At 36.5% G+C, this 21,740-nt stretch overlaps 3 protein-coding genes across 4 annotated transcripts; all 3 read right to left on the bottom strand.

Annotated features, from left to right (window-relative positions):
- Positions 1-4,008: 4,008 nt before the first annotated feature.
- LOC109108451 (procathepsin L-like) lies at positions 4,009-7,028 on the bottom strand. Its single transcript, XM_042742405.1, has 8 exons — positions 6,859-7,028; positions 5,715-5,857; positions 5,313-5,510; positions 4,999-5,190; positions 4,751-4,916; positions 4,545-4,650; positions 4,329-4,431; positions 4,009-4,154 (listed from the first exon to the last, which is right to left on the bottom strand). The coding sequence occupies exons 1-7, from the start codon at positions 6,956-6,958 to the stop codon at positions 4,332-4,334; spliced, it is 1,005 nt and encodes a 334-aa protein (XP_042598339.1). The 5' UTR covers positions 6,959-7,028; the 3' UTR covers positions 4,009-4,154; positions 4,329-4,331.
- LOC109108450 (procathepsin L-like) lies at positions 4,009-10,465 on the bottom strand. Of its 2 annotated transcripts, none has more exons than XM_042742404.1 (9): positions 10,327-10,393; positions 10,064-10,164; positions 9,837-9,979; positions 9,285-9,482; positions 8,973-9,164; positions 8,710-8,875; positions 8,489-8,594; positions 8,290-8,392; positions 4,009-4,154 (listed from the first exon to the last, which is right to left on the bottom strand). In XM_042742404.1, the coding sequence occupies exons 2-8, from the start codon at positions 10,161-10,163 to the stop codon at positions 8,293-8,295; spliced, it is 1,005 nt and encodes a 334-aa protein (XP_042598338.1). In that variant the 5' UTR covers position 10,164; positions 10,327-10,393; the 3' UTR covers positions 4,009-4,154; positions 8,290-8,292. The 2 variants fall into 2 exon arrangements, with proteins under 2 accessions (XP_042598338.1, XP_042598337.1); XM_042742403.1 differs by lacking the exon at positions 4,009-4,154 and adding an exon at positions 7,895-8,113 and having other exon boundaries at positions 10,327-10,465.
- A 2,489-nt stretch (positions 10,466-12,954) lies between these two features.
- LOC109108114 (transcription cofactor vestigial-like protein 2) lies at positions 12,955-21,623 on the bottom strand. Its single transcript, XM_042742406.1, has 4 exons — positions 21,291-21,623; positions 19,512-19,839; positions 15,575-15,991; positions 12,955-14,394 (listed from the first exon to the last, which is right to left on the bottom strand). The coding sequence occupies exons 1-4, from the start codon at positions 21,375-21,377 to the stop codon at positions 14,351-14,353; spliced, it is 876 nt and encodes a 291-aa protein (XP_042598340.1). The 5' UTR covers positions 21,378-21,623; the 3' UTR covers positions 12,955-14,350.
- Between the last annotated feature and the right edge of the window lie 117 nt (positions 21,624-21,740).

Raw genomic sequence — 21,740 nt, 5'->3', positions numbered from 1 at the left:
CATCATTGATCGTCATTCACTTCAGCTCTATATGAGAACAATGCAAAGCCTCTGCTAATGCAAATATAACTCCGTTTTTAAGACATGTGGGCAGAGCTTCACACATGTGCCCAATAATTAACCATGTGGGTCGTCAGGCAACTCTGGCAGTCTGTGGGCACAGCATGGATGGGTCCTTTTCTGACTAACAGCTGGAGGGAGCTCTGTGTGTGTGTGTGTGTGTGTGTGTGTGTGTGTGTGTGTGTATTAGTTTGCTTGTTTGGAAGGAGGTATAATTGGGATTACAAGCTGTAATCAGGAGTCGTGCTGACTGCCCCAGTTTTTGCTGTTTATCTGATTCATTTACTGAGTAAAAGAGCCTCATGGTCTTGGTCTCAGCCAATCATGAGAAGGAAGGAGAGACAAGGGATTACTCTCTTTATAGTCTTTTCTTGATTTATTTGACTATTTTCACGTCAAACTCCCACTTCTTTGTTCTGGGGACACCAGTCAATCAATCATATGCTGTGCACTAAAATATGTTAATGAACCTTATCTGTTTACATTTACATTTACTAAATGTGACAATATTTCTTTCTTCTTTCTAAAGGCCCTATTAAAATCATATTACACAGCTCTCTGAAATATAAACCATCAGTTTAAAGGCAGACTTACTCTGAGCTACGTGGTTGTTAATTGATGGAATACCCTTTTGTTAAAGATGTCAGTCCACATTATTTCAAATTATTTTTTTTCAAATAATCATGTTCAACAGTGGAATTACTGATAAGAATTACATTAAGCAGGAAAAACTCAACTAATTAGAGAACTGCAAAAAAAAATGTTTAGACTACGTAAATATTTGCATGTATACTATGCATATTTTACAATAAACATAAAATATATTGCTTCTGTTTAATATCTTTAAATCAATAGTTTTATATATCTACATTGGTTTTAATTAGATTATGTTATTTGCCATGCTTAATGGAACATATTTATTAATGTTGAGATCCTAATGGCATTATTTTTTTTATGATAATGTTCTTTCTGACTGTTCTTTTTATTTTATTTTATTGGCAGCATTAGTTTTAACAACATGAAAAAAATATATGTAAAGAAAAAAATGCTCATCTCAGACATCCAGATAAGTTTAATGGAAAGTAAATATTAATAGTTTCATTATTACATTTTATTTCATTTTGAAAATTAACTTAATTTTGTTGTATTTATCACACATAATAACACTAACATAAAGCTACAAGAGCACCTTCAGTTCTAGATTCATGTCTCAGTGTAGCTATACAGTTACAGAAAATCCTTTCTGCCCACCAACATTACTTTAGGTAATTAATCATTTCTTTTTTTCACTTGCTTCAACCTTCACTCAGTATTTCTGGATGAGAAGAAACATTATTTTCATCACAAAAACCACTAGAAAATGAGAGACGAGAGTCTCATTAACCAACAGCTGTGTGGTGATGATGAGATTCACAGAGAGGAAGAGAGGAAGGAAGGAAAGATGGAGAAAATAATGGAGGATGAATGGAGTAAATCAAAGCTATGTAAACTGCATGTGTTCATGATGCAGATCCTTCATCATTCAGAGATTTATTTAGAATTACGGAGCTCCTCATCAAAATTCTGCTAAAGTAAATAGCAGTGCTACACCAAATACGCTTGATGCAAATGAAGGAGCTGTGACACAAATAAACCATGAAATAACCCTCTTCCTAAGTAAATCCCGCTCCTGCTAGCTGGTTGCTAATGCCATCCTTGTTTTTTGGCAGTATTATTATCATTAGCTAGCTCAATATAACACAAAACAAGACAATGGTGAGTCCCCACCATGACAGAAAAACAAATGTATGTGTGTGTTTTTGATACAGGAGTGAGTCAGTGTCAGTGGGTGTTAATCCTACAATAATCTTGGCAAGGGTGCTGCAGTTTTTCATTCCCAAATAAATACAAAGGCCACCAGTATGAGACTGAACTGGTAAATCAAGGAGAGCTTAATTACAAAAAGTTGTTAACTCTCTTGTTCTATGTTCAATCCAGCGCCGTCTCCCATGGTTATCAACAAACAAGGGACTGAGGGAGGATCATCATCATTATTATTGCTTGTGACACTCTAACGAGACGCTATCATCAATCTTCTAACAGCTTCTCAGTAGCACTCCATTTTATAGCTTTCAAATATTGTCAGACGTTGGACTAAACCAGATAATCAAGGCAAAAGTCAATGCAATACAGGTGTTTTACTGGATAGAAGTCCATTATTTCTTCCACTTGTTCACAATAATGAAAAGGGACTCATTTGCAAATCCTAAAAATGAAAACATGCCAATTTAGGAACTAATTTTCAGCTCCTACAAATGAAAACATGTACATTTTAGGGTCCAGATTAGAATAGCCTACAGAACTAAACACTCACTGTAACTCCACACTAGCAAAGTAGCTATATGTTGTGTAGCTACAGCACGTTACAAAGGTACTGCAAGTATACAACTTTCTCGCCATCTAGTGGTCAAAAGTATAAACTGCATTTGAATTTGCTGTCACTATTCCTTTCATCAGGCCTAACTCCAGGCATAGATAAAATGCTACAACAACAAAAAAATTTAATAATAAAGAAAATATACAGGTAAAAATACAAAAATAGAACACAACATAACCAACCTGAAGTGACCGATCTTTGCCTGTAGTTTTGAGCCTTGTGCATTTGTACTACAAATACCATTGTTAAACTATGGTTCATCTGTGGTTACCTTGGTTTAACTGTAGTAACCATGATTTTTTTTTTTGTTTTATTTGTAGTAAAACCACGGTTATTTTTCATAAGGGTTGTGCAATAGTTTGAACAAAAGCATACATCTCTCTTTCGCTTTCAGAGAAACTGTCATGTGGCCTCTTTATCTTATGAATGTATAAAGTGACATACCACAGACTGAAGATTGAGCAATGCAAAAGCCATAAAAGTTGTAAACACGGAAACAAGACCAGTGATTAATGACTGACACCTGTTAAGATTAGGTTCAGGCTATTTTTTACCTCAAAATGAGCATGAGAAATTACTTCTCCTAAAAAAAAAAAAAAAAAAAAAAAAGAAGCCTTTATACTATCAAGAGATTTTAGTAGAAATAAATTCATGCCATCAACATTTAGTACACTAAAGGTACAACAGTGTACCTTTTGAAATTGTACCGGCACCCAGTGGCAACTTTTGTCCTTTTTTTTTAATTTGAAACATTATTTATATAAAAATTAAGCATTCAACCTAAATTATTATTAGTTTAATTTTCCTATTCTCTGTACTAAGTAATGATGTATTATTGTAATTGTAAGGTATTATTTGTTAAAATGGCTTTAAAACACACAAAACTAGCTTTTAGGATGAGAGGATCCTAATGGAGGACCAGGAAATTGTGAGATGTTTTTCACTCAGTTTGCATAGTACACTTAAAAAATCTGTGACAGTATGCTTGGATTGCAGAAGAATGTGCAAAGTCATTTTTTGTAAGCCATTTTGATGGCAATATGCATGGAATGCAAGAGAAGTAATCAGAAAACCACTGTGAAATTATTCCCAAAATAGAGAAATAAAGTCACACAACCTGTTCTACAATTTAAAACTTTGATGTTTAAAAGCATATCTAATTCTTAGTAACAGACCTCAATTCATACTTATTGGCATGATAATCAATATTAAAGTTAAACCAGATGACTCTTGTCACAGAAATACCCACAAATAATTCTCTACATTAATGTATAATAATGATATATAGATTTATAACTCTTTCTAATTGTGAATGAAGATCCACATGAACCAAAGGCCCTCATGTCTGTGAACTGTTAAAGAACTGTTTAGTTAAATCAAGCCATACACTTTATCTTATTGGTATTTTAGTGTCTTTTTTAATAGATACTTTACTGAACATTGTGCTGTTTATGAATTATGAAGAAGAAATAATAGACTAAACAGCCACAAGGATGACCATTTTTATGCATGACGATAACACCACACAGATGTTAATTTTCAGACGTTTTTATTCCCTACTTTATAGAAACATAGTGTTTGTGTAGTCAAGAGATTTGAAATTAAGTGTGATTTTGAGGTATTACTGTAGAATCAAACAGTTGACATTCAGTTGACATCAGGTCCATGTTGACCTATCCTGCGGAACACAAGAAAATCATTTCATTCCTAGTTGTAAAGTAAACAATGAAATGTATTTATTAAATTTAAACTGTTTTGATGTTTATAGAAGCCTGTTGTTGATAGGTAAATGAACTTGCCCCAATTGTGTGAATTGACTAAAGCCATGTAATCATATTAGTAATGAACTCACCCATTAGACCAGAGGGTAACTGGCTAAAGTAGCGATGCCACATTGGTTGCGCTTGTTTCTGGACATAAGGATGTAGCCCTGTTCACCCCATCCCAGACCCCAGCTAAAATCACAACAGTTTTGAGTTATTAAGTTGTTTTGTCTCTGTTCAGTTCTGTACTATTTTTTATTATTATTATTCATTTTTGTTTCATCAACTTGTGCTTTTTTCTTAACCTGTTCTTGACGATCCAATAGTCCTCTCCACTTGAACTTCCATAACCAACAGCCAGGACACCATGATCTAAGTCAGAGCTGCTGCACTCAGGCTCATCGTAGATACCTAGAAACATTATTTATTACATTAGCCAGCACATTTCTATTTAAAAGCTGAGTAAATAATGAATAAAATGTCACATTTAAAACCAAGTGACAGCATTTACCTGATTCATAGAGCTGAAAGCTAATGTGGCCAGCATCAATGGCAACAGATACAGGGCCGATTGTGGCAACAGCCTCCTGTAGTGCACCTTCATCCCCAGTGTTGATATCAACATATCCTGTGCAGGTGGCACCCACAGTGCTCGGGTTAAAACGGCACAGATCATTCTGCGAGGAGAATATTGTTGATTAAAACTGTTTTTAAAAAATCGGCTGAATTATTTGTTATTCAAACATTACTATGACTCACAATGGCCTCATATGGGTAGGACTCCTCTGTATCCAGACCCCCATTGGCTTCAATGTACAGGAAGGCCTGGTCCATTAGTCCTCCACCACAGCCCATGTTCCCAAAACCACCAGAGCAGTCCACCAGCTGTTGCTCACTCAGGGACACCAGTTTTCCTGTCTTCTTGAATGTTTGACCCTCCAGGGCACCAGTCTGAGAGACAAAAGAGGGATGAATAAAGCAGAAAGGTAAGACCGCTGAACTGCACTGTCTATGGACTCTATTAGCACTTGCCATATAAGATCTGTTTGTAAAGGCAAATATGTGAGTCTTACTGCACTAAAGGCCCAGCATGATCCACACTGCCCCTGGTCTTTAACACCAGTCACGTATCCCTTGTCCCTCCAGTCCACGGAACTGGGCAGCACAACAGCATCGTTCAGCCGGAAGAATGTAGCACCACCACGGGCCTTAGTGTTATTCATGGAGCCAAGACATCCGTGGAACGCCACCTGTCTGAATTCCTCATTGCTCTGAGAGAGGATAGAGGGAATATGATGAAGTTTAATGTAAAGTAAAATAAATTACTTGAATTAGATAATTAATTTTATATATTTGTTTATTAAGCTATATTTAAAAAATAATATATTTTAAAAATACGCTACACATTTATCATCAATTTTCTCAATTATTATGATGATCATTTTAATGTCCTGTGTGTGTGTTTTAATTTTTACCATGTCAGCAAAGTATGTCATGCCAAGCCTGTAGGATTTGATGCCCTGATCTGCCATCATGTTGTGGACCAAAACCAGTTTACGATTGGACAACCAGATCTGCTTACGCTGAGACTCTTCCTCCACAGAACGGTAGATCTTACCTGATGTTTGACAGAAAATAAATATCTTAATACATGCATTTTTAACACAATTAATTTGATTATAGTTATTTTTAATGTTATAATTTCACAAATTTTACTATAAAGCTTCACATGTTTAAAAAACAATCTGAGGATGCAAAAAAATAAAAAATAAAAAATATTGAGAAAATCACTTTTAAAGTTGTCCAAATTAAGTTCTTAGCTATGCATATTACTAATCAAAAAATAAATTCATGGAACATGATCTTTACTTAATATCCTAATGATTTTTGGCATAAAAGAAAAGTCAATAATTTTGACTCATACAATGTATTGTTGGCTATTGCTACAAATATACCCATTCGACTTATGACTGGTTTTGTGCTCCAGGGTCACATATACCCTGGAAAGTTACTCAGTGTCAAGTGCTGAGTTAGGTTAAGTCATTTCTCATACACTGTCATTAAAAAGTTTGGGATCAGTAAGATTTTTGTTGTTTTTAAAATAAGTTTCTTCTGTTCAAAACTGCATTAATTTAATCAAAAAGACACACACAAAAAAAACAGTAATACTGTGAAATATTATTGCAATTTAAAATACCGATTTTCTATTTTAATACACTTTAAAATATAATTTATTCCTGCGATCATTACTCCAGTCTTCATTGTCACATGATCCTTAAGAAATCATTCCAATATGCTCATTTATTATCAATGTTGGGAACAGTTTTTGCTGCTTAATAATTTTTTGGAACCTGTGATACTTTTCTCAGGATGTTTTTGATGAATAAAAAGTTTAAAAGAACAGCATTTATACAGTAGCATAAAAGCCTGAAATGAGAGAGGAGACAATGAATGATGTGAGATTCATCGAAATGCTTCTGTCTTTGATTATTGTCCAAAAGGCTTCACTTTCTGTTTTGTCTAGTTTGTTTATTCAGTCAGTGAAGAGAAACTGATGACTCTCTTTCCCCAAGATTTTAAAGAAGACATAGATAAAACTAAAGAAGGAGACTTTCTTACCAAATTTCATTTTCCATGCATGAAACTCCATGTCCTCCAGAGAAAGACTGGCAGCACTGGCAACAGCCAGAAAAGCAGCGGCAACAACCAAAAACTTCATCCTGCACTGAGAAAGAGAAGACACAAGTGTGAGGTCGGACAAGAGGTGCACAAGATAAAACAGAACTGAGTGTCTAACGTCACTGTTTCATTTCTTCTGTCACACTCCCCCACATTTTTCCTCCAACAGTTTTTTTTTTTTTTTTTTTAAATCTGGTTAAACCTGAGTACTTACTTGCGATGGTATGTAGGATATACATTTCCTTGATGTCAGTCACCCTGGCCTGTCAGTGTTTACCAGAATGAAGATCTGATGTTATATAGGGGTTTTCATGAATGAACACACTCTATCTTTGAGCATGCACAATAGCCTCTAATAACAGCAATCAATAAATAATGAATATATGCAGTAATCCTTATGAGGTCATATCACAGAGTCTATTTTAAAACTGTTTATTTCCATAAAACTGCATCTGTTTCTTAAAAACAAACCAGGCTGGATAGACTTTCTTAAGACAAACACCCTCCCAGGACCTAAAGCTCTTCTAAACTGTACTGTAGTTATTGTATTTTTATGAATTCTATCAGTCACTGACAGATTGGAAGAAATAGAGGCCCATGTGACCTTCTGTCTATTGAAAGTAAAAACGTATGAATGTCACCCAACTCCAGCAGATGCATCTCACAATGGAGACTTGGTTTCATGATTTTGAAAAAAGGCTTGTGATTTGGATTCCTGACCATTTAAAGAACTGTTCAGTTAAAATAAGCCAAACACTTGGCTATCTGCTTGGTATTTTAGTGTTCTTCAAAAAATTTAATTTTAGTGTCTTTTAACAGATGAAGACTTGGTTGCATGATTTTAATGGGAAAAAGTCTAATGTTTTGAATTCCTGATGATTTTAAAGAGCTGTCTAGTTAAAACAAGCCAAACTGAGCATTGTGCTGATTGTGAATTATAAAGAGAATATATAGGAAAAGACCAAAACCACAAGGATGAGAATATAAATGTTCATTTTTATTCCATACTTCATACTAACATAGTGTTTTCCTAGTCAGGGGATTTGAAAATATAAACAACAGCTGAAGTTAGTTTATTCAAATTTTTCAAATTGTAATTAAACTAAAAATATGATTATGAGGTATTATTGTAGAATCAGTCAAACAGTCCACATTTCCTTTTCTCCCTTCCACTCCAGGTCCATGTTCATCTTTCCTGCAGAACACAAGAAAATCATTTTATTCTTAATTGCAAAGAAAACAATGAAATGTATTTATTAAATTTAAACCTATGTTTTAAATGTTTATATAAGCCTTTTTTACAGGTAAATGAACGTGTCCCAGTTGTGTGAATTGACTAAAGCAAAGAAATCATATTAGTAATGAACTCACCCATTAGACCAGAGGGTAACTGGCTGCAGTAGCGATGCCACATTGGTTGCTCTTGTTTCTGGACATCAGGATGTAGCCCTTGTCACCCCAGTCCAGACCCCAGCTAAAATCACAGCAGTTTTGAATGTTTAGATTTAGTTTTTCTCTTCGTTCAGCTGTGTACTATTATTGTAACATCAACTTGTGCTTTTTTCTTAACCTGTTCTTGACGATCCAATAGTCCTCTCCACTTGAACTTCCATAACCAACAGCCAGGACACCATGATCTAAGTCAGAGCTGCTGCACTCAGGTTCATTGTAGATACCTAGAAACATTATTTATTAAATTAGACAACAAATATCTCATTCAAACCTGAATAATTAATGGATAAAATTTCACATGTAAAACCTAACACCTAAAAAACAAGTGATAGCATTTACCTGATTCATAGAGCTGGAAGCTGCTGTGTCCAGCATCGATGGCAACAGATACAGGGCCGATTGTGGCAACAGCCTCCTGTAGTGCACTTTCATCCCCACTGCTGACATCAACATATCCTGTGCAGGTGGCACCTACAGTGCTCGGGTTAAAACGGCACTTGCCATCCTGCATGGAAAAAATTGATGAGCAAAAATGATTAAAATCATTTAAACAACAACAAGCTGAAGCATTACGGTAAGAATCAAACATTATTACGACTCACAGTGGCCTCATATGGGTAGGACTCCTCTGTATCCAGACCCCCATTGGCTTCAATGTACTGGAAGGCCTGGTCCATTAGTCCTCCACCACAGCCCATGTTCCCATAAGAACCAGAGCAGTCCACCAGCTGCTGTTCACTCAGAGACACCAGTTTTCCTGTCTTCTTGAATGTCTGACCCTCCAGGGAACCAGTCTGAAAGACAAAAGAGGGATGAATAAATGCAAAAAGGTTAAGAATGCTGACCTGGGCTATATGGACTCTATAAAATTGCCATATAAGATCTCTTTGTAAATGTCAAAATGTGGGTCTTACTGCACTGAAGGCCCAGCATGATCCACAATCCTTCTGGTCTTTAACATCAGTCACGTAGCCCTTGTCCCTCCAGTCCATGGAACTGGGCACCACAACAGCATCCTTCAGACGGAAGAATGTAGCACCACCACGGGCCTTAGTGTTATTCATGGAGCCAAGGCATCCGTGGAACGCCACCTGTCTGTATTCCTCATTGCTCTGAGAGAGGATAGAGGGAATATGATGAAGTTTAACGTAAAGCAAAATAAATGAATTGAATTAGATCATTAATTGTATATATTAATTTAAGTATATTTTAAAATATATTCTAAAAAGACTATAATACAAAATATAAAAAATACACTACACATCCATCATCAGTAATCTCACTTATTATGATTATTATAATGACCTCTGTGTGTGTGTGTGTGTGTGTGTGTGTGTGTGTGTGTGTGTGTGTGTGTGTGTGTGTGTGTGTGTGTGTGTGTGTGTGTGTGTGTGTGTGTGTGTGTGTGTGTGTGTGTGTATGAGAAAGAGAGAGAGATGCGTGTGTGTGTGTGTTTTAATTTCTACCATGTCAGCAAAGTATGTCATGCCAAGCCTGTAGGATTTGATGCCCTGATCTGCCATCATGTTGTGGACCAAAACCAGCTTGCGATTGGACAACCAGATCTGCTTACGCTGAGACTCTTCCTCCACAGAACGGTAGATCTTACCTGATACACACAAGCACAGCTGATGACTCTCTTTCCCCAAGATTTTAAAGATATAGATAAAACTAAGAAGCAAGACTCTCTTACCAAATTTCATTTTCCATGCGTGAAACTCCATGTCCTCCAGAGAAAGACTGGCAGCACTGGCAACAGCCAGAAAAGCAGCGGCAACAACCAAAAACCTCATCCTGCACCGAGAAAGAGAAGACACAAGTTTGAGGTTGGACAAGAGATGCACAAGATAAAACAGAACTGAGTGTCTAACGTCACTGTTTCATTTCTTCGGTAATACTCCCCCACATTTCCCTCAAACACTATTTATTTAAATCTGGTTAAACCTGAGTACTTACTTGTGATGGTATTCAGGATATACGTTTCCTTGATGTCAGTCACCCTGGCCTGTCAGTGTTTACCAGAATGAAGATCTGAGTTTATATAGGAGTTTTTAGTGTCTCTGATCAGGTGCCTGTCATAAACCCATAAAAAAATTGTGATGGTGAGTGCAAAAGAAAAAAAGGCGGAAATTACGTAACTGCAATTGTTTGTGGCTTGTAAGAGTGTAAAGCTGGGGAACACACTGTGAAAAAGGAAATTTCCTGTAAACATCAAATGGAGTTTCTTTTCTTTTTTCTTTCATCTTTTACAGTATATTTGTTTGATTGTGTCTCAGCAGTATGTGAATTGTGATTTTAATTAAATTATTCAAGTCAATGTCAGCAGTCATACCAATGACAGCACTGCAAAACATCAGTCATAAATGTTTTGATGAAGTTGCAAATTTTCCGCCTCTTCCAGTAACAAACTGCATGTGACACATTCTTTCAGAACCAGTATGCCTGTGTATATATGTGTCTATGTCTATATGTGTGCTTAATCTGAAAAAAACTTATATGAGTAAAGTTAATTATATATCAACAGTAGAGAAAATGTACAGGTAATATTAGCATAATTTTAAACTAATATATCATTTCCAAACATGTTGAAAAAATGGAATAATGTCACAGAGGTCTTCTAAAGGAGGTCAGTTTGCAGTAATGACAGGCTTACTGTACATTGTCCAGTGACAACAAGCTATTGCCCTTTTAATAAGCATGTGAGTGAATTTGTGTAGGTTGGTATGGGCTTGTGTGCAATCTCAGATAAAAATGTATACATTTGGATAAAATAATCTGTCATATACATAAATGAATATATAATATAAATATATATAAGTACTGTTGCATGTCAGCAATACATGAGTTGATCAAACAAACACATTAGGGAATGTTGCATGACTGTCAGTGTATAACAATGTTTATGTTAACCCAAGAGCACAAAGCAAAAGTTCAGCAAAAATTATTTTAAAATGCTCCAGGCAAAGATCACCAACTTCCTTGTCCTCACATTCTCATGAATAATATTTCACATGGTTTTTACTACACTGTGATGATGATTTCAGGGTTTTTTTTAACTCATTCTCTCTCCTGTAAGCATTGTGATTAATATACAGTAGCATTTGATTTCCTGTTAATGTGAAATACCATTTGAGTGGGAAGATCCAGGTTACTCTGAATCACATAGCTTGTCTGGATTTCTTTGAAAGGTTTTACCCAACCCACATCCTGTTTACCTCAGTCTCACAAAGATTTTGCATCATTAACATATACTTGCTCATTCTGTATTACCTGCGCTTGTTTTTATGAGTCTCTTTTTCCCTTCACACTGTCACATAATATCTTTTTTGCACTCTCTCAGATGATCATGAATCCTGTGAACTATGGACTCAAAGCCAACTTAAAGACCACATTAATGTTTCTCTCTGAGCTGTTTTTGCACTGTCATGATAGCAGTAAAAGATCAAGTGACATGGCACAGAACATCCCCTTGTTTGAAGAACATGGTTGATGTGGTTTTAGGGTAACATGTTGCAGTTCTCTATAGGATAACTGGACTCCTTTGTACTGAAGTAGACAAAAGTACAGAGCTCTCTTTTTGTTTTTTTGCACGTGTTTTGTGGTGGTTTCAAATGTATAGATGTAGGCATTCGTGTGTTCTCATGTGTTCGTGCTTAGTGTACATTTTATGTTTGTGCACAAACAAGTTTTCTTCCTCATTATTATCATAATAATGAAGCCTCATGCTCGCTAACCAAGACTTCATTTATTTGATCAAAATACAGTTAAAAACAGCTATTTAAAAATTGAAAATATTTTGAATTGTAAGTTATTCATGTGATGACAAAACTGAATTATAAGCAGCCATTACTCCAGTCTACAGTGCCACTCAAATTTTCAGAAATAATTCTAATATGCTGATTTTAATATCCAGAATTTAAACTGACTGTATAGTTGTGCATAGTTTGTATCTTAATAATTTAGCATATTGTATCATAGTGTTGCTGATCATAATAATGTTAATGCTAATAATAATATATTTCACTGTTTGATTTCTGTTTAGTGTGTACAATTTTGGTATTGTACGACCACCACTTAATTTTTGATGTAAAATCAGGGCAAAATCAGTTAAAAAATGACTGATCTTAACCACACTAGGTACATTTGAACTCATGGGAGAAGCCACCAGATGACAGAAAACTACTTGCTTGCTGCATTTCTGATCACATGTGTAAAGTATGACATTTTTATAACTTGTGTCAAGTGACTGACTGTATCTGTGTACTAAAAACTTGGACAGACAGATGACCAGGCAATATCTGGCCAAAAAAAAAAAAAAAATCATCTAACACATGATTGCCATATAACAACAATATAACTGCTAAACCATGTGACTAATGTTTTTCAGAGATTTTTACACCATTTTCCACGAAGTTTGGAAAATCAATTATAATACATGACCAGCAGAGGTCGTTTTTGTTTCTGTTCATGTAAGTGTGAAACACACCTGACAAAACTTTAAAGGTCACATACCATTTAATGAGCTTTTTGAATAACTGCTCACACTTGAACTGATTATAAAATGACTGAAATGACTTCCTTAGTCTGTAAAAGTGCATTAATGTATCGCTTGAAAAACAGAATAACACTGCTTTGTTCTTGTTCTGGCCTATTTATTTAAGGAACTTTGAGGCATGCATTTTTGCTACATATATATTCATAATCAACTTTCTGTTTTATCTTAAAACATAAATATAAATAGGCCCTGTTGACAGACAGAGATTTTGTACCAGCTGGCTGTCATGTTTTACAGTTTTGGCAGGGGAGTCTTAGAGGAACCAACTATCCATGCACCCGTTTATAATTTCATGACCAGACAAAAGAGAGTTTGTGACCTACAACATCAGTGATAAGCCTGGCACATCTTTCCTTCCAGAGGAACATAAACACAGTCTGATCAGTATCAAATCTGGCCTACAGCAGCCCATAATTACACAAGACACAAAAATAAATCAAACTTTTCTGTAAGTGACCTTCTTGTCTCTGACTAACATGTTAGCTGGAAATGTTTCTTTGGGTCACACTCTAGAAATTTGGATGACACAAAGACAAATCAGATTTTTAACTGACAACACAATTTTGAAATATCTAACAAGTATTCTTTTTAACATTTCATAATCTTTCAGAAATGAGTAATAGGCCACTACAAGAACAAGGCAACATATTTAAATGCATGTTTAATATGGAAATACAAACAATTTCTTACATTTTTAGTCTTAACGGAACATTCATTCATTCATTTTTAATTCAATAAAGTAGACTCACACATAAAAAATACACCAGAAATGACTTTCCTCTTATAATAACATTTATGGAACCTCTCTGAAGTGGTTCATTAACCTGGAAAATCACATCATTTTATTTCACTCTTTAATGATAAGGTATGGTTTATTGATTCTTTAAATTCCCTCAGATTTCAGTTTCACACCGTGGCACGTTTTCTAAGAAAAAGAAAAAACTAACAGCACTGGCCGAAAATGTATTTTAATTGAAACACATAAATACTAATGTATATATAAATAAAAATACTGTACATGGGAAGAAAAATAATGCAACAAAACAATATTCACTCAATATAAACAGCCAGATTTTTAGAAAATGTGTCATTTTATATACTGCACCATGCAATGTTTCTTACGTCTCACCGTCCAAACAGAGATCCGTAGAGAACAAGCTGGATTTTTACACCACAATAAATTAGTTTAAAAAAGATCAAAAAACAGAAAGACCATGTTGTCTAGCACCCCTGCCTCCCCTAGGTGTTCTCTTCTCGCCCTATGTTCATATCTCCATGGTGCACACAAATAGTCCTGGAGCGTGTTCAGAGCGTGTGCAGAGCTGGTGAAGAGAGCCGCTGTGCGTGGGGGCTAAAGAAACAACAGTTCGGCTACAATGGGCCAAACTGCAGGCTTTAATTGGATGGTCGATGAAGGGCTTCTCATTAAAACCAATAGAGCTCCTTCCCTTTCTTGTGGTGCTGGAGACCTGCGGTGCAAAGCAGACATGAACACAATGGCTAAACACAAGAGGAAACATTCACACACAGAATCTCCATGGTGGCTGCAAACTCTCTATATAATAAGCACCAACAACTGAGGCCAAACAATCCATTTCCTGCCATTAACCTGGAGTGTGTGTGGCTCGTTTGCTTTAAACATAATTCATGCACTTTTCTAAACAGAACATTGCGCGAGCTTGATCGGTAATTTGCTGGTAAATTCTAAGTTAGTTTGGAAAATTAAGTTCTGTATAGCACACATGAGTTTACCAGCAAAATACTTAAGTTTACACAATGTTCAGATTTAAAAAAGCGTATAATTTATGCTGCCAGAAAAATAATTAAAATGCTAGAGCAAAAAAAATAAAAATAAAATTGTGAGCAGCTTTATGCATTTTTACATATTATATTTAGTTTTTATATTTTTACATATTATGTTTTATGAGTTATATTTTTTGTGTCACAGATTCCAACTGCCTTAAGTGTTTAATCTTGAGACATCTCTTGGATTGTAAGTGTATGGATCTTTCTACAAAACAGGTCTGTGTTCCTTTTATACATGTGTGTAAAAAATGTTATACAGGTTATACAGCAACCTTATAATTTTTCCCTTTTTAAAGTCATAACCTTTTCTATTAATCAACATAAATCACTAACATAATCATTATTTTAAAAAGTGCACTCTTCAGTCTATTAAATTCTCCTCTTTTATCACATTATTTTATATTTTGTTACTTCGTTTTAGTAGGAGGCGATTTTCAGATGTCAACCCTGTTGCCAATATTTTGTTTAATAAACAGATGATAAATAACTCAGTGGATATTTGTAGAAATATCAGCATTAGATTCTGTTTAAAGAAGCACTATGTATTTTAATTACCTTGAGCACAAGGCTTACAGTGTCATATTAAACCATAAACTCATTCTGAACACATAATTATATATCTCTAAATATTAAAACCTATTAATTTCTCTTGAGATGTCACAATGCCATTTACTTATTTTATTCATATTTAAATTAACATTAACATTTAAATACAATATTTATTTGGTACAATGTTTATTTAAAAAAAAATCACCTTCATTTAATATGAAAAGCACATATTTAATAAAAAGATTCATTACAGTAACCTCAGCACTTGCATTTTATTTCCCTACATAAGATCACCTTCCATGTTGAGAGCCAGACTCTGTGCCACTTCCCCAGGCGGAAGCAGCCCTGGCCATGTTGGGGTGGGTTCCAGCTTTCCCACATCGTAATGCCCGGGCAGCGTCGGCAGATGAGGTGGCCGGACGGCAGGCATCAGTAGGGGTCCATAGTGGGCATCCAGCCCAGGAGGGGTGTACAGTTCATGTAAGGGCCGTGGGGGGGGATAGGGTTGGCTCTGAGAGTAGCTCCAGGACTCTGATGGGTGCGGGTGAGCGTGTGTGTGAGGCAGACCCGAGTGCAGGGCCTGAGCGTAGGGGTCCATAGCATAAGTGGGAGCACCTGTGGGATCACAGTGGGGTCGGCTGGGTGGAGAGGGGTAGTTACTGTCCCAGAAAGATGGAGGGAAACTGCGCCGAATGGTTGAGGATGAAGCATCTAAAGGGGAAAGAAAAGAATGAGAATGACAAAGAGAAACAAAGAGCAAAGGGCGTAATGTGATGTTTGCTTGGAGAAAAAATACTGTAAATTTTGATATATTTTCATTTTGGATTGTAAATATTGCCAGATTTGTAAGTCAGTGGGATAATTACACAAGCGACAACGGTCTACCAGTTCTAACACCATGGCGAAAGTTTGAGCAAAGCATGCTAACTGTTCTGTCTTTGGCCTCAGAGGAGACACGAGAGCAGTACACTGCATATTATTACTGTAAATTATCTGCTGCCACACAGATCTTAAATAAACATACAATTTCTTTCCCAGCTGTTTACCTTCACAGACATAACCAAATGTTTATTTTGTAACGCATGTGTGCTTATAACATAAACTTGTGTGTATTTGACAGTTTAAGCGCAATAAGACATGAAAGAGAACTTAGTTTAGTAGGCCTAATGTTGTTCACATGCCGTGTGACAGTCACTTTCTGTGTGTGTGCATGGTTTAAAACACATGATTTCAGCATGATAGACATGATAATCAAAACCAAACAAATGTTTTTTGGCAGAGTATCTGAGGTATGAGCTGTAATGGCACAGGCCTTTTCTGGAAAAGGGGGTGGGAAGCAGTAGCTCATTTGCATTTAAAGATACCTGCACGAAAACTGTTTCAGCTTCCATTCAAAAAAATTATCAGTGGGGTATTTTGAGCTGAAACTTCACAGACACATTCTAGGGACACCTAAGACTTATATTACGTCTTGTAAAAAGGGGCATAATAGTTCTACTTTAAGCATTATTTAAGCATCTGTTCAGGTTTTTCTCACACAACAAAATCTCAGTTACACAGTAATGCCATTGCTCTGTTTCACGAATGAAAATTGTTCCAAACAAAGCCACAGCAGAAGGAACACAGAGTGATGTTTCATTCAGGTTGAGTGAAAAATTCAATGACTTATTCATTACAGTCACTTGTTTTGTTCCTAAATGAATCAGCAACTTTAAACAAACTGGTTGAATGAATGATTCAATTATTCACTAATTAAGATGGGGATTTGCTGCCAACTACTGGTGGAATTAGTTTCATATTTAAAAGTATAGGCAATCCATCATTTTTTCTTCATTTCTGCATTAATCAATTAATATTTCTTTTGTTAATTTTTTTAAATGTTTTTACAAATAAAAACACAGAGAATACAGTACAATCAAAAATATTAATATTTTTTCTGTTTAGTAATGTCCTTATAAAGGTTGAAAAGAATGCAGCAGAAATCAATATATCGGCCCTTAATGAAAAGTTTATTTCCGTCACTGCTACTGTTGCTATGGTGACCTCCTCAGGAGACTATGAACCCTGTTCACGAGCATCTCTCTTCTGTGTGCTCTGACTAACTTGTAATCTCAAGTTTGTGGTTACTGAAATGTTGTCTGAACACTGTTGAAACATTGAAGCTACCTTTGGAGTGTTCAAGCTTTAATTAGAGGGGTCCGATCCCCTCAAACCCCCCATAACATGCACATGGGTGTCGGTTAGTTATCATATTATTAGAGGTCTAGCTGAGATGGCATTTCTCCTTGTCTCATTTGTCCACATATAAGGCCGTTGCACCTTGGACTTTCAGGTCAGGCTTGTCACATGATTTCACATGATTTCCAGCCCCATGCCCTCAGATGTCTTTCTGGTTGAATCATATGGTGTTCCATTTGCTTCTAAAGAGCTTAGCACACATCACAGAAATACACATGGCCACATGAGAGAGATGAGAGACAGAAAGAGAGAGAGGGAGAGAGGGAGAGCTAGAAAGGAGTAAAAAAACAAAAACAAAAAAAAAATACAAAAGATGAAGAGGTCAAGATATTGACAAGCGACAAAAGAGCAGATGAAAGACAAGAAAAAGGCGCAGACTTCTGTCTACCGTAAAGGTCTATATAAGGCACGAAGTTAAACCTGGAGGTGGTCTTCTCTTTTTTCTATCATATAGGCCCCCCAGCACCTCCACAGACCTGCAGACCCCTGTCTCTGCTCGTGCCCCCACCTGTTGTTTTTACTAACCCTCTCGCCCCCCTTAACCCCTCATAGAATGCGGAGGGAGGGGTGAAGTATGTTTTTAGCCATTACTTTTATATTTAGAATTCCTCTGAAAAAAGACACCGGTGATGTAGTCGTGATCAGAGGAGGGGTGGGCGGGCTCCTCATAAATCTGACGCTCGGTATTGTGAGCCATTTGAATGCGATATGAGCTCGAGCCACTGCGCTTACCACCACGTATAAACATAGTATCTGTTGGGAGGCAGGCAGCGTCTGAGAGGCCAGATGAAGATGTCATTGGAAGGGAGGGAGGGAGGGAATATACTAAAGGTTCATTAAGGTAAACACACACAAATTAAGCACCACCTTGCATAGCAGACACTTGTGCGAGTTGGTATTCAGCAGACTACTCACGCTATCTCAGCTGGCAGCACAAAAGGGACAGAAAGTGAAAGACATTTGTGACTATTTGTGACTGTGCAACTGTGGTAAATTTTTAGTTCGCTCCTGTCCTTAAAGGGATAGTTCAAACAAAAGTGATATTTTGGTAATCATTTATTCACCTTCATGATGTTGTGAGCTCATATGATTTTCTTTTGTTTTGCAGAACACAACAGAAAATATTTTATTATTATTTACAAATATTTGTAGCTTGAAACTTATGGACCTCTTTGACTTTCACTGTAAAAAGTGATAACCTGCGATTGTTACCTTAAAGAGTTATTTATACCTGATTTAACACATACAAATAAGTGTTGTTGGTATAAATTAATGTATATAGGTTGGTTTAGTGATGTTAAATAATATTTTTGATTTCAATAAAACCATTTAATGTAGATGTTACTATTTTTAGGTTGTGATTATTTGTGTATATGTATACAAACAGCTGAAACATTCCTCAAAATCTCTTCTTTTGTACTCCTCAAAATATTAATTGTAAAAAGTTCTTTTTTTTTCGTATTGATTCAATAGAAGAACCATTTTGAGTTCCCCAAATAACTTTCTTAAAAAAAAAAAAAGACAGTTTTTTAAAAAAACTTTTTTCTTAGTGTAAAGAATATTTTAATAATCTGAACCTTTTTTTGCTATAAAGAACATTTTGTGCAATGGTAAGGTGTATAATAAAAGTTCTTCATGGAACCAATGATGCCAATAAAGAACCTTTTTTCGTGTGCAGAAGAAAGTAAGCCACGCCGGTTTGGAATGATTTGAGGATATAATGACATGGCTAAATAATGACATAATATTCTTTTTTGGATGAATTGTAAAATTTATCATTCTTTCATTTCTCACTGACTTTGCTCTAATAAGCAGCTTCATTCAGTTACATTAAATTCAAATCGATTTGATTTAGTTCAGTGCATTTTATTTGAATACAACTGAGCTGAGTGCACTTAGCTGAGATTTGTGTATTCAGATGATTTGCAGTAATTTTAAATTTCCTTGCATCGGTTTTCATTCAAACTAATAGGTGCTTTTGCTGCACTCTCACCTGTGCTGGGATCATTGTGCCTCTTTTTGCCCTCTGCCTCCATGTAGGTGCTGAGAGCTCTGGAGAAGTGTTCATCCACCACACTGCTAATGTCCCCTTGGTAGTAGGTAAAGACAACACATCGTGAGCTCAGGTATTCTGCCTCCCTGACATCTTTGCCTTTCGTAGCCTCCTCTGCTTGTCCTGCCGAAGGATACGGTGATGGGGACAGACCCCCTGAGCTGGAGCTTCCAGCAGAAACCAGGACACCCTCCGAGCAGCACGGGGTCACCACGCTGTCCATTGGATCCCTACAGCGAGACAAGGGGCTTCTCAGACCAAGGGGTGCCTAAGAAAAAGAAGTAGCTAAGACGTTGCGACACATTCTGTTTGTGTGTGTGTGTGTCTGACTGTGTCAGTGTTTATGTATGCTTGTGTGTGTGTGTGTGTGTGTGTGTGTGTCTGACCGTGTCAGTGTTTATGTATGGTTCTGTGTATGTGTGTGCGTGCATGTGCATGTACGACATTTGCAATCATATATAAAATATATATATGACCAGATAAGACCAGGACTAGTTGTCATATTCTCAGTAACTATCTGTGGTGTGCAAAAAATCCAGTATACACCAATGCTTGTTTTCTCAGTGGCTTTATTTGTTTGTTTGTTTCAAACATCTTATTATAAACTCTCTTAAATTAGAATTACTTTTGTGAATTTGTCAAAATCTTAACAATTAGAATATCACAATTTTTCTAAATATTTGGTTGGAGGAAAAAACGTAAACACAATAAAATCATACTCACTGCTTGAAGTGGGCTGGTATGCAGTACGGTACGCAATATCAATATTTTAGTCTTTATAGAGTACTGGCACTTTTTTGTGTGTACCAGTGTTCTGACGATTTGTGCTAACCCTAAACTTACTCTTAAAACAATGCAAATATATTTTTGGCAGCACAATCTGATAGGTAGCTTGTTTTGTTGGTACACCTGGTTACTTCTGACATGTTGCCGGTACTGAGTCAAAGCGTCAGTGTCTGGGGTGATTAGAAAAGCCACTATAAAGCACACTACCCAGGAGGTCATCTGAAACCGGTAAACTTCTGGAAAGGCCAAGGATCCAGTAAGGGAATGCATTAGTAATAAGTTCAAAACTTTTCACTTCTTTTTTTCCCACTTTAAGCACTGATCATACTTGTATACATTCAGAGTAAAGTCAACTATATCATGATTTTAACTATATCATTTTATATATTTTAACTGAAAGACTGAACCGTGTTCACCACTTGTGTTATGAATGTTACTTCATATTTATTTATGCAATTTATCAGTCACACTATTTGTTGAAAACACTTGTTTGATATTTTAGTAGTCTACATTACCTTCGACAGTTTGGCTATTTCATGAATGTTGTTCCCCTTTTTTTTTTACTGTTTAAATGTAGGAGAAAAGTCCATGTAAACTGCTTAATGTCAGGTTCCACTTAGGCAACTTACACCATGTAATGTAACAACACGCCCCGCGCATGAACAACATCTTTTTAACTATATTTCTATGCAATAATGGAAATGTTTGACTGCATTAGATGGCCGAGAATTAAAGATTTGTGCTGAAATTTGATATCCACTGGAATGTGACAACATGACCCGCTCTAACATGGGCTACATCACAGACAACAAACACAATCGTGATATAAACATTGGAAAGTGTAAAACTACACACTAGGATTTTTTTTTTTTTTTTTTTTATAGTTTAAGTATGCATTTCCCATAGCTATGCATTGCGCGGAAACCTGCTTACCGGTAAAGTGCTGATGAACGCTGAAGCTTTGTGCGCGTACGGTGCGTAATGACCATAAGCCGGGTACATAACATCCAGACAACTCATGATAACCCGCTCGCTCCTCTCGGCTCGCAGGCAGCGGAACTGTCGCGCTCTGTTTCACGTGCAGAAGCAGAGGGTAAGAAGAGTCAAGAAGGACAGTGCAACATCTCGGTGTCGGTAAGCAGAGCGCGCGGTGACTGATCGGTGGTCCCCGGTGACGCACACCTGACAGCTGCGCTCGCGGGACTGTGGTTTGGTTTATACCACAGAATATGCCCAAGACAGAGCTTCACATGTCGACCCCTCCCACCCCACACCAAGACCCCAGACCACCCTTGAAAATTTAACTGCGTGATCCACACAATGCAGAGCAGTGCATAGAGTTTGGGCTACTCGTTTGATTGACAGACCCCACTCATCTATCAT

This window comes from Cyprinus carpio, chromosome B17 (assembly GCF_018340385.1).
Source record: "Cyprinus carpio isolate SPL01 chromosome B17, ASM1834038v1, whole genome shotgun sequence".
Lineage (NCBI taxonomy): Eukaryota > Metazoa > Chordata > Actinopteri > Cypriniformes > Cyprinidae > Cyprinus > Cyprinus carpio.
This window is presented reverse-complemented; position numbering and strand designations above follow the sequence as displayed.